This window comes from Orbicella faveolata, unplaced genomic scaffold (assembly GCF_042242905.1).
Source record: "Orbicella faveolata isolate gen_17 unplaced genomic scaffold, um_ofav_v1 contig_13, whole genome shotgun sequence".
In the NCBI taxonomy this organism is placed as follows: Eukaryota; Metazoa; Cnidaria; class Anthozoa; order Scleractinia; family Merulinidae; genus Orbicella; species Orbicella faveolata.
The window spans coordinates 25,512,501-25,525,000 of NW_028301540.1; the positions used below are offsets into that span (position 1 = coordinate 25,512,501).

General features: G+C 39.3%; 1 protein-coding gene across 13 annotated transcripts in view; it reads right to left on the minus strand.

Annotated features, from left to right (window-relative positions):
• Positions 1–12,500, minus strand: part of LOC110058624 (uncharacterized) — a 147,400-nt gene that overhangs the window by 97,098 nt on the left and 37,802 nt on the right. For 12 of the 13 annotated variants that reach the window (XM_089285180.1, XM_089285168.1, XM_089285178.1 and 9 more), the window contains 34 exons: positions 11,285–11,410; positions 11,057–11,182; positions 10,862–10,978; positions 10,319–10,444; positions 10,096–10,221; positions 9,857–9,976; positions 9,661–9,777; positions 9,272–9,397; positions 9,013–9,138; positions 8,324–8,440; positions 7,821–7,946; positions 7,556–7,681; positions 7,342–7,461; positions 7,122–7,238; positions 6,587–6,712; positions 6,168–6,293; positions 5,954–6,073; positions 5,729–5,845; positions 5,426–5,551; positions 5,134–5,259; positions 4,904–5,020; positions 4,486–4,611; positions 4,273–4,398; positions 4,086–4,202; positions 3,717–3,842; positions 3,494–3,610; positions 2,950–3,075; positions 2,744–2,860; positions 2,067–2,192; positions 1,827–1,952; positions 1,625–1,729; positions 978–1,103; positions 569–694; positions 75–185 (listed from right to left, as the gene is read on the minus strand). In XM_089285180.1, the coding sequence (XP_089141306.1) occupies positions 75–185; positions 569–694; positions 978–1,103; positions 1,625–1,729; positions 1,827–1,952; positions 2,067–2,192; positions 2,744–2,860; positions 2,950–3,075; positions 3,494–3,610; positions 3,717–3,842; positions 4,086–4,202; positions 4,273–4,398; positions 4,486–4,611; positions 4,904–5,020; positions 5,134–5,259; positions 5,426–5,551; positions 5,729–5,845; positions 5,954–6,073; positions 6,168–6,293; positions 6,587–6,712; positions 7,122–7,238; positions 7,342–7,461; positions 7,556–7,681; positions 7,821–7,946; positions 8,324–8,440; positions 9,013–9,138; positions 9,272–9,397; positions 9,661–9,777; positions 9,857–9,976; positions 10,096–10,221; positions 10,319–10,444; positions 10,862–10,978; positions 11,057–11,182; positions 11,285–11,410 (4,149 nt within the window). The remainder of the gene's footprint in view (positions 1–74; positions 186–568; positions 695–977; positions 1,104–1,624; positions 1,730–1,826; positions 1,953–2,066; positions 2,193–2,743; positions 2,861–2,949; positions 3,076–3,493; positions 3,611–3,716; positions 3,843–4,085; positions 4,203–4,272; positions 4,399–4,485; positions 4,612–4,903; positions 5,021–5,133; positions 5,260–5,425; positions 5,552–5,728; positions 5,846–5,953; positions 6,074–6,167; positions 6,294–6,586; positions 6,713–7,121; positions 7,239–7,341; positions 7,462–7,555; positions 7,682–7,820; positions 7,947–8,323; positions 8,441–9,012; positions 9,139–9,271; positions 9,398–9,660; positions 9,778–9,856; positions 9,977–10,095; positions 10,222–10,318; positions 10,445–10,861; positions 10,979–11,056; positions 11,183–11,284; positions 11,411–12,500) is intronic. The other variant, XM_089285175.1, reaches the window with a different exon arrangement.

The following is a 12,500-nucleotide window of genomic DNA, read 5'->3' on the forward strand; positions in this document are numbered from 1 at the left end:
AGTATTACTCTTCAAGTTTTACCCTGAGAAAATGTGATCCTGGAGCAATACTTTATTGAGGCTGCACAACATACCTATGCAACTGTCTTCACCAGTAAAACCATCTGCACACACGCAATCTGGAGCGCCGCTATAATTCTGACAAACCTTGTTGCCAGTACAAGGAGGATCGCAGGTTGACTCTTCTGTAAAAGAACAGAGATGCCATGAATAGAAATGATATGCCACGTGAGGTACAATTTGCCCGTGCAAGACAAGTGTGACGAGAAGAACTATCTAAAGACAGTTCGAGTGCTTACCACTGGTTGGGAAAAAAAAGGTTGCATTACTGTTATATAATGGTAAGGGTTTTCCCAAAATCAGAAAACCACCAACGCGAGATGCGGCTTACCATTTACAATTCTGTTTCCTGTTATTGCTTTCCGTTAACTGGAGACTGACTTAAGATAAGGAAATTTCAGCCGTTCCATTCCGAACGGATAAAGAGGAGCACGTTTTTCTTTTCTGAAAAATTACCGAAATTTCCCGATTTATTGTCTAAATGGTAAATATGCTACTTGTATCTTACCTGTACATGTTTTACCATCTCCTTTAAAGCCTCTCAAACAGCGGCATACATAGGATCCCTCTGTGTTGGTACACAGAGCGTTAGAGTCACACTCGTTATTTTCAGGACTCGCACATTCATCGATGTCTGTATATCACGGAATAAAGAGTGGAACAGAAGTAAACAATAACCTTCAACTGGAGAGAAAAATATGCTCTGATTTTTAGGAAAATTATCCTTTGCGAGAATTGAGGTTCAAACTGTATGTGCGAACATTGTTAACTGAGGGATATTATTTGGGGGTGTGTCGTCCAATATTTACCAGTTTTGACTGCATTGTGTGACTTAAATAGACCGATATTTGATGGATCAGAAGAATCGATACCATGCCGGGTTGGAAATGGATAACAATAGCGCACTACTTAGATACCTGTACATGTTTGACCATCTCCAGTAAATCCTCTAAAACAGCGACAGACATAGGAGCCTTCAATGTTCGCACACAGGGCGTTCGGGTCACAATCGTTCGTTGCTGGAGTTACGCATTCATCAGCATCTATGTATTAAGGTAGTGGGTAGAATTAAGAAGCTCTTTCTATAAATTGAATTGAAGCTCACGGAATTATTTGAGAGAATTTTCTGTCATAAAAATTAGGCTCATACTTTTGATGCGCGTCTAGAGGCTAATTAAATGAGAAAAGCATGCGTTAAGTAGTCAGATAAAATCCAAACCCGAACGATATATGCATAACAAGACACAGTCTTCATCTCTCATCAAATGCCTTTGAACACACTGTAACTAGATGCTAAAACTACAACAAACTGTTCAGTTCATATTTACTCATAGGCCAAAAGAGTAACCAAACACGGTTGGTTGGATTAATCCATTACTTCTAGTTACAACTACTAAACTATTTTAGACCGTTATTTTTAGAATGACCCTCCCTTCTTAGAATATTAATTTATTATTAACTAACTTTAAGTCAAGCGGCAAGAAAATGAAGCTGCTAAGTCTGCTCCAGGTTCAGTTTTCCTTCACCGTTCACTGTTAAGAAATGTAGTCACTCTTTCACAAACCTGTGCAGTTGTATCCGTCACCTTCAAAACCAAAATTACAGACACAAACACCCTCCTGGCAAAACGCGTTCGGACCACAAGAAGGTGAACAGCCTGGTGTGACAGCTGTAAGTGAAATACATATTCAATGAACAAAATGACTTCAAAGAATAACTTGAAACTTATTTAGCTTTGTTAACCAAAAATATTTACATGAAATTACCCGTGCAATTTCTCCCGCCGCCTTCATATCCTCTCAGGCAGCGACAAACATATGATCCTTCAGTGTTGGTACACAATGCGTTTGGATCACATTCGTTTTGGTCTTCATCGGCACATTCGTCGTAATCTAAAGTTGGCGAAAAGACGTTTGCTTTGAATACATATGTAAACGCATCAGTGCGAATATAAGCAGGAAAAATGGGCGACTTCCTTAGTAAAGGGAGTTTTCCAGCAGTTTTACCTGTACAATTCCTTCCATTGCCATTGTAGCCTCTTAGACAACGGCATACATAAGAGCCTTCCGTGTTGGTACACAAGGCGTTCGGATGACAACTGTTTGCTTCAGGACTTTCACACTCATCGACATCTATGACAAACAAACATTTCAGTCGACCATATGACAAGACTTGGGTCTCTAGCATTTACCACAGTTGAAGTGGTTTTTAATTGGGTGTCGTAAAACCAAAACCAAACCAACTGATTTCTAACCTACAGTAGACTACTCAGCCAATCTTCAGTTAACCGTTATAAAACCAAAGCCAAAGTAATTGCCCGATTACTTTCGACACTCAATTGAATCCCCCTCTAAACATAGCAAATGAAGACAGACAAGAACGCTAAATCAATGTTTGTACACAAAATCACAGAAAAGACAGAGAAGAAACGCTAATATCTCAATGATTTGCAACGTACTGTTTCCGGCTCAATTTAATTTTTTTCTTCAGTTGCGTACAGCATATTTTCATTAAGATTTTAGCCACGGCCTCGATGGCTAACTAAAACTGACAAAGATAGCGTACACAATGTACGCAAAATTTGTTTCAGTATAATGAAAGACACCTTCCTCTCAGTAGATAAACTCATAAAAGAGACGAACATGCAAAATGTTGCATAAAAAGGGATATCTTCAGTTCTAACCTGCACAGTTGTATCCGTCACCTTGGTAACCAGCATTACAATCACAAACGAAAAGTCCACCACTCTCTTGACAAAACGCGTTTGGACCACAAGATGGTGAACAGCCGGGGATGAGGGCTGAAAATAGAAAAAAAAAAGTTTGCTAAGTGCTATAAAGATAAAGCAGTGTTCAAAAACATGGTAAAGAAAGAAGAAACGAAAAACACCTGTGCAATTTCTTCCGTCACCCTCATATCCTCTGAAACAACGACAAACATACGATCCTTCAGTGTTGGTACACAAGGCGTTTGGATCACAGTCGTTTAGACCTTCATCGGTACATTCGTCGATGTCTAAAATTGCAATATACTTGTATCAACTACAAAGGCATTAACAGTGCTAGCGAAAATCTTAGTTTTAACATGAGACAAATCACCGTTTTTTTTTTTCCTGACTGATGAGTCAAACAGCTTGTTTTGCGTTCTTTACTAGCAACGAGCAGAGAGGCTTCCTTTTACGATAACGCAATACTTGCACAAGGATTTGTTAAATTGCAAATGAAGCCAAACATTGAATCTATAAGAAACAAAAGAAACGAACTGACCTATCCTCCCTAATAACCTCGGACATAGCACAAGAAGTGAGAAATTTCAGTGTCGTTGAAGTGGGTGTTGACGTCACGTTCGGTTTCAAATGAAGGTAAAGACTAGATAGAAATAGCTTTTGAAGTAATAGTTATTTTATAATGAAGTATGAAGTTGTCGAATATACCTATGCAAATGTCTTCACCAGTAAAGCTGTCTGCACACACACATTCGGGATCTCCACTAAAATTCTGACAAACTTTATTCCCAGTACAAGGAGGGTCACAAACAAGTTCTTCCGTTGCTGAAAACAGAATATGAGCGACGTCAACGAAGAAATGATTTTTTTTTTATTAGTGTATGCGTTCAGGACGAACGTTGCGATAATATAGGAAATCATGATATTTTACCTGTGCAGGTTTTACCATCTCCCTTAAAGCCTTTAAAACAGCGACAGACATAAGATCCCTCGGTGTTGGTACACAGAGCGTTGGCGTCACACTCGTTACTCCCAGGACTTGTACATTCATCAATGTCTAGGTAAAACAATCGTCATTCATACTTTAGTATTGAAAAATTCGCCAGTGGTATTGAACAATCCGTGATCATGTAACCAGTCAGTTGCGGAAAGAAACACTGAACAAATAGAAAACAAACACGATAAAAATCGAAGACAATGTGAAAGTTAAGGTAAACAAAACGGATGTCCATGACCGTTATTATGGATGTTAGCGTACTCGGGATGAAAAGTACATAGTACTTCTTTACACTGTACCAACCTGTGCAGTCGTATCCGTCACCTTGGTAACCAAAATTGCAGACACATGAAGGAGCTCCAACACCCTCCTGACACAGAGCATTTGGACCACAAGATGGAAAACAACCAGGGGCGACGGCTGAGCAAAGAAAAAAAGTAATCAACCTTGAGTTAAGACCTGTACTAGCCAAGGACAGAATAGCTTTTACCTGTGCAGTTTTTGCCATCACCCTCAAAACCTTTGATGCAGCGACAAACGTAGGATCCCTCCGTGTTGGTACACAATGCGCTGGAATCACAGTCGTTTGATTCAAGTCTTGCACATTCATCAAGATCTAAGTTTGTAAAGTAGATTAAAAGTATTAATGGAAAATAAAAAGTAAATCACGTACTCGACAATGAAAAAGAACAGGGTAATTTACCTGTGCAGTTTTTACCGTCACCAGTGTATCCCTTTATACAACGGCAAACATACGACCCTTCAGTATTGGTACATAGGGCGTTTGAATCACACTCGTTGTTGTCTTCACTTGCACACTCATTAATGTCTAAAAGGATACGTAAAATAAACGTTAGACCAGCGGGACATAAGTAAGAAACTCAACAGCATTTTGTGAAGAGTTCACACATCGACAGCATGTCAGGTTTTTTTTTTCTATTTTAAGATGCAGTCAGATCACAATCATAACGGCGCCGACGGCGGACTGAAATCAAACTGGAGGCCACTGCACATCTCTCCTAGTGGATTTACACAACTGTCTCAATACCAAACCAATGTTGCCCTCTAAATTTTGATAATCATGAAGAGAATAACGATGGTAATCCGGAAGTGAACTATACCTGTGCAGTTATCTTCACCACTGAAACCATTTGCACAAACACAATCAGGAGCTCCAGTATAATTCTGACAAACTTTATTCCCAGTACAAGGGGGATCACAAACAAGCTCTCCGCTCGCTGAAAAGAAAAAGGATAAGAAATTCCACGAGAAATGACCATGCAAAGTGCGAAATCCTTAGAGGATGGACTTGGCCTTTACAGATCAAGCTACCAACGTGTGTACAAATTACCTGTGCATGTTTTACCATCTCCTTCAAAGCCTTTTATGCAGCGACAGACGTATGACCCGTCAATGTTGGTACATAGCGCGTTGGAGTCACATTCGTTAGTTTCGGGACTTATACATTCATCGATATCTGAGAGAAACATATTTTTGGTATTACATATTACATATTACATATTACTGGTAAATATTATGAAAGTAACATGATTAAAACTTTCATTTCAATAGTAATAGAAAATAAAACTACCATAAAAATATTTTTTTTGAACTGACAAACCCAAATAACAGTACAACGATACCTGTGCATATTCTGCCATCTCCTTCGTAGCCACGAGTACAGCGACAGATGTAGGATCCTTCAGTGTTGGTACACAAGGCATTGGGGTCACATTCGTTTAGCTCGGAATTTTCACACTCATCGAGATCTTATAATAAATAAGAACAATATTTATAATAGCTGTCGTCAAACCTTCAGACGAAACTCACCCGTACACTGAAAACAGATTCTGACTGTAAAAAAAAATGTAAATCTTATTTATAGTGGTCATGCAGTTAGCTATACAAGCACTAAGCTAGTTAACAGGCATACCACTGAAACAAACCTGAACAGTTGTATCCGTCCCCTCGGTAACCGAAGCTGCAAACACATGCAGGAGGTCCAACACCTTCTTGGCAAAAAGTGTTCAGGCCACACGATGGACTACAGCCAGTTAAAACAGCTACATTCGAAAAGTAATGAAAATATATTAGTTTACAAGTAATGAAAAAGAGCTTGGAGTGAAAACAGTGCAAAAACGAACCAGATTCCAAGACTAGTAATCTTTTACCTGAGCAGTTTCTTCCATCGCCCTCAAAACCTTTCAGACATCGACAGAGGTAGGATCCTTCAGTATTGGTACACAGGGCGTTGCGGTCACAATCATTTGAAGTTGTACATTCATCAAGATCTAAGTTGGTAATTGTATTGTTGAATTAATACTGAAGATGAAAGAAAACATTCGTTGCTGTGAAATTGTGATGGAAAGGAAGGACATATTTTACCTGTGCAGTTTTCACCATCACCAACATAACCCCTTCCACAGCGACAGACATACGATCCTTCAGTGTTGGTGCAGATGGCATTTCCGTGACATCGATTTGTTTCAGGACTTGCACATTCATCGATGTCTAGAATAAGAATCAGATTTTAGAGCGTTTTTCCAACTGGTCTGAAGAGAAAAGAGAGTTCCGAGCAAAATAGTACATTGTTCAATGGGTTATTGTGAAGACTGTAGAACAAACAAGGAAAATACACAGTATCTGAGAGAAGAAACATATTTTTGACCGATTCCAGATAACTGTTTTGAAGGACACTCAATTAAATTGGTTACACATTTATTTGTATGTTTAGATAAAAGGAAATAAACTGCCACCAAAATACTTCCTTGAACTAACGACCCCAAGAAACAGTAGAACGATACCTGTGCAGCTCCTGCCGTCTCCTTCGTAGCCACGAGTACAGCGACAGATGTAGGATCCTTCCGTGTTGGTACACAGAGCGTTGGGATCACATTCGTTCAGCTCAGAATTTCCACATTCATCGAGATCTAATAACAATCGAAAACAATACTTCTAACAGCTGTAAAAACTCTAAACAAAACTGGTCCGTACTCTGAAAACAGGCTCCGATTGTAAATTTTACAAAGAAATTATTTCATACCATCTTCACACGGTTTCGTAGAATAACTATTTTAGTTGACTTTCTTCTAGGGGAAGGTTACATCCTCAAAATATTATTGATCAAATTGTGGATCGAAAGAGCTGGCCATAGAATTTTGGTATCATCGTAAAACTTTATTCCATCAATTTATGCCATTTTGCCAGTTTTAATGGCTAAAACAAAGACCAGCTGATAGTGTCCTGCACTACTCCTAGTCTTCGAAGAACATAAATTTCAAAATGTGATGTTGCAATTAAATTTACAGCAAACCCGAACGGTTTCCCTCGCAGACGAACCTGTACAGTTGTATCCGTCCCCTTGGTAACCGAAATTGCAAACACATGCAGGAGGTCCAGCAACTTCCTGGCAAAAAGCGTTCGGGCCACACGATGGACTACAACCGGTTGAAGGAGCTAAAATGAAAAGTAATGAAAATTAGTTTACGAGTAATGAAGACGAGATTGGAGTGAAAACAGTGCAAAAACGAAACAGATTCCAAGACTAGTAATCTTTTACCTGAGCAGTTTCTTCCATCGCCCTCAAAACCTTTCAGACATCGACAGAGGTAGGATCCTTCAGTGTTGGTACACAAGGCGTTGCGGTCACAATCATTTGAAGTTGTACATTCATCAAGATCTAAGTTGGTAATTGTATTGTTGAATTAATACTGAAGATGAAAGAAAACATTCATTGCTGTGAAATTGCGAAGGAAAGGAGGGAAATATTTTACCTGTGCAGTTTTCACCATCACCAACATAACCCCTTTTACAACGACAGACATACGATCCTTCAGTGTTGGTGCAGATGGCGTTCGCGTGACATTGGTTTGTTTCAGGACTTGCGCATTCATCGACGTCTAGAATAAGAATCAGATTTTAGAGTGATTTTTCCAACAACTGGTCTCAAGAGAAAAAATTGTTCCGAGCAAAGATAATATATTGCGCAATGGGTTCTTGTGAAAACTTTAGCTTAAACAGGGCAAGTAGAGCCGTCACCTGCACAGATCCTGCCGTCTCCTTCGTAACCACGAATACAGCGACAAATGTAAGCTCCTTCGGTATTGGTACATATCGCGTTAGGGTCACATTCGTTGCCCTCGATGTCTTCGCACTCATTGAGATCTACAAATAATTAGACAAGATATTCTCACTACAGCAGAATGTTTGCTAGAGGCCTTTCAGCTTTCAAAAGTCTGATCGTTCAATTCTAACTACGCTCTACCATACTTAAGAATAGGCCGTGGAAAGTGATGTGTAGATAGTTTCTGATGTATAATACTATCCTCAGGTTAACGCTAAGTGTCCGTAATAAGAGGGCTCAAGTGTTAAAAAACATAAAAAATAAAAAACGATCCATGTTAAAGAGGAACATGCCCGTCTAAAAAACGGGCGTCCGAAAAACAATCGAGGTTCCATCGTTCTTGTAAATACAGTTTCTCGATACCGAACGTTAAATAGAATGCACTTCAGAGAGAAGCAGATTAGACTCTAGCTCCTACCTGTGCAGTTGTATCCGTCGCCTTGGAAACCATTATCACAAGCACAGGCAGGGAGACCAGCGTCTTCACTGCAGAAAGCATTTGGACCACAGGATGGGGAACAACCAGGTATAACAGCTGAAATAAGAGAAAAAAAAAGATAATTAGCAAATTGAGTTAAAACAGTGACCGAGGCACCCTGTTAGTCGGGCAGTTCCTACCATTGCACTGAAATCCTTCAGTGCTATCGGTAACACATAAAAGCGCCCTCTTTGACACAGGGCGTCAAGGATTGGTACTTTCGTCAATGTCCAATTGGGTAAGCCGTGTATAATTAAAAAACAGAATCCATGTTGCCCTGCGTCTGTTCAATAATTGATCTCAGATGAGATCAAAATGTGGTAAGGACAAAAAAAAGGCACACGAGACGATAGCCGAGTGTGCCACTAATCTTCTTACCGCATTGTGACGTCTTCTGTGATCACTTACTGAACAGACGCACGGCAACATGGAATCTATTTGCTTTGTTTAATAAAGAAACAAAAAATGTCAGTGAAAACATCTATGCGTCTGTCCTCCAGTTGATCACAACAAGAAGCAATCAAAATGGGAGAATAAACACCGTTTGACTTGAAGTAAGCACTTAAAAGGAAAGAAAAATGGAACCTAGTTTAGCATAAAGAAAAACCTCACAATCTATGGTATTTTACCTGTGCAGTTTTTACCATTTCCACTATACCCCTTCTTACAGCGACAGACGTACGATCCTTCAGTGTTGGTACATACGGCGTTTAGGTGACATTCGTTTGTTTCAGAACTTGCGCATTCATCGGCATCTGCAAAAATGTGATATCAGGATGGTTTTCTTAAAAAATAAACAAGTTGTACCGAACAACGAAAGTGATATATTCTTCATGAAGTACTTCTCACAGTAGAACAAAACAAAGAAATTGAGACTTTATCCCTTACCAATGCACACTCTGCCATCTCCTCCGTAACCTCGTGTGCAGCGACAAATATAAGAGCCATCGGTGTTAGTACACAGGGCATTAGGATCACATTCATTATCCTCAGAAGTCTCGCACTCATCAAGATCTGTAAATTGATTGAATCAAGAGAAGATGAAAGGTAAGTCAATCCCCTGCAGAGGCCTTTTTGCCAACTTAGTTAGGATTAACAGCAGCCAAAAATGCTAAGCACTTAAAAGACGCATTCCATACGTAAGTGTCTGTTCATACTGGTCAGTGTCAATAAAAATATGCTCCACTGTTCTTGTAAAGTTTGTACATAAAGCCATTGCAGTCGTTACTCGTAAATTATTGCTGTATGCAGTACAATATTTTCTTTCCCTTTAGTACCTGTGCAGTTGTATCCGTCACCTTGGTAACCTACTTTACAAATGCACGAAGGGGCTCCAGCGTCTTCCTGGCAGAAAGAGTTTGGACCACAAGTTGGGGAACAACCGGGTATAACAGCTAGGATAAAAAATTAGATAATCATGAGTTTATAAATCAAATATAGAAGACTACAGCAGTGTCTTACGCGAGTTGATACCTGTACAATTTCTTCCATCGCCCTCGAAACCTTTTCCACATCTACAGACGTAAGAGCCCTCTGTATTGGTGCACAAGGCATTGAGGTCACATTCATTTGGGCCCGCACATTCATTAAGATCTAAATAAGTGAAAAGTATAAAAACACTGTTTGAGTCGTGTAAGAGGTAAAAGAAAAATATTGAAATCATCACCATCGAGTATAGAACGATGAAAAACAACAGTATCATGGTACTCTACCTGTGCAGTTTCTACCATCTCCAGTATATCCCTTTTTACAACGACAAACATAAGATCCTTCAGTGTTCGTACACATGGCGTTGAGGTGACAGTCATTTTCATCAGAATTAGCGCATTCATCAATGTCTGGGAAAACAAGACATATAGATCTTAATATGGTTTTCTAGCACATTTGACAAAAACATTTTGAATTAAGCTTAAAAAGAGGTATTAGCAGTTTCACCTGTGCAGATCCTACCATCTCCTTCGTACCCTCGGGTACATCGACAGATGTACGATCCTTCAGTGTTGGTACACAGGGCGTTGGGGTCACAACTGTTACTCTCGGAATTATCGCACTCATTGGAATCTATAAAGGGTATGAGCATAAAATTATCATTGCAGTCAGCTTTCCATGGATCCAGCTCTTCAGTTAGATGGCAGTCCCAACGTTTGGAGGTTTGGGGAAAAACTCACTTAGAGAGGAATATACCATGTATAATTTAGAAATTCTGTACATTGAATAGTGAATCAAACTTGAACAGGTAAAACGCTAGTTTAGTTATATCTGTCTTTATCCTGACAAGATTAACAAACCATAGAGAACTGAACACTCCAAATACGAATCCTATTCAACGCATGCACAAGAAGGCGAGGTTTGCTTTTGCCATCTCTAGAAACCTTATAGCAGAGGAAAGAGGATTTTTGACTTATAAATAAATTCCAAACCGTTGCATTGCAACACTGTCGTTACATTACAAAAGGCTGCCTGGCATCTGACACAAACCTGTGCAGTTGTATCCACCACCTTGGTAACCAACATTACACACACACACAGGGGCTCCAGTGTCTTCCTGGCAAAGAGCGTTTGGACCACAAGATGGCGAACAACCAAGTGAAACAGCTGTAAGGAAAAGTTAGTAGAATTACTCAAGACCTCTATGACGATGATTAAGAAACTATTAATGAACTTTTCGTTTACCTGTGCAGTTTGTTCCATCACCCTGGTAGCCTTTTACACAGCGACAAACATAAGATCCTTCAGTGTTGGTACACAGAGCATTAGGGTCACATTCATTCGTTTCAGGACTTGCACACTCGTCAAAATCTACATAGGCAAATTGTAAATAGATATTCCTCGACATTAAACATAAGAAAGAACTGCGACAACAATAACACGGAAAAGATTAGAACAATGATTACCCATTACCTGCGCAGTTTGCACCATCACCAAAATGACCCCTTTTACAGCGACAAATATACGATCCTTCAATGTTGGTACACATAGCGTTTAGGTCACAATCGTTTGTTTCAGGACTTGAACATTCATCAATGTCTAAGAGAAGAAAAGTAATTTTGATTGGGTTTTATAGTATATGTAACTGCTGCAAACTTAAAAACAAAGGTATACTTTTAGTTAATCTCCTTAGTTTTGAGCAAAACGTTAAAACAGGTGAAGATTGAATGACAATGTTAAGAGCAGAAGAAAGCCAAGAGACTGCCTTTCACGCGAACCTGTGCAGTTGTATCCGTCACCTTGGTACCCAAAGTTACAGACACATTTAGGAAGTCCGTCGTTTTTCTGACAATCAGCGTTTGGACCACAAGATGGAATGCAGCCAAGGGTGACAGCAGCAAAAAAAAAAAAAAGGATTTAAGAGTCCCGGTCCATAAATATGGAAAATAACTCGGCAAGGGTCGAAAATTCGATTTCGCTCATATTTTTACGGTAGATAGGCTAGGGAATGACAAAAACTACTGCATAGCTTTTTTTTGGCAAAATATCCTTTTATTTCAAAGAAATATGCAAATTACCAAATTCCGTTAAATTCGTCATTTGACGCACCATTCTATTAAACAAGTTTAAGAGCCTCACATGCAAACCCATATCATTCTTCCGTCTTTAAAACACTCAAATATTTTTGTGCAATGTTTAAATGTGTAGTGGGTTGATTTTAGGGAATACTGTGTTGTCTTTTTGGGTGCAAAATAATTAAATTTCGAAGACATGTATTTCATTCACTTAAAAGTACTTCGTAACAATAATTGATTTTCACCATGTGCGAAACCTTCAAATGGATTAAGCTTCTGGTGGTTGAATAGCAGAAGGATGGTCTACAGATTCCTGTAAAAATTTCTATGGGCAAATGATTGTGAGCGACGCGAGAGCTTTTCAAAGTACGTTAAAAATGCAGATATTTGACCATCTGTGGTCAAATTTCAATTTACGGGTTAGACATATATTTTTGCACACGCCACATGTCTTGAGCTATATTAAGTTGAAATAGACACAGAGCTGATAATTTCGAAACGCTCTAACCTTATTTGCTGTAAAAGGCAGGTCCAAAAGCCGATATGACGTGTTTCTGTCACCATTCGTCGCACATAAAGCAGAAGTTTGCTTTTGTTTACACAACGTCCGATGT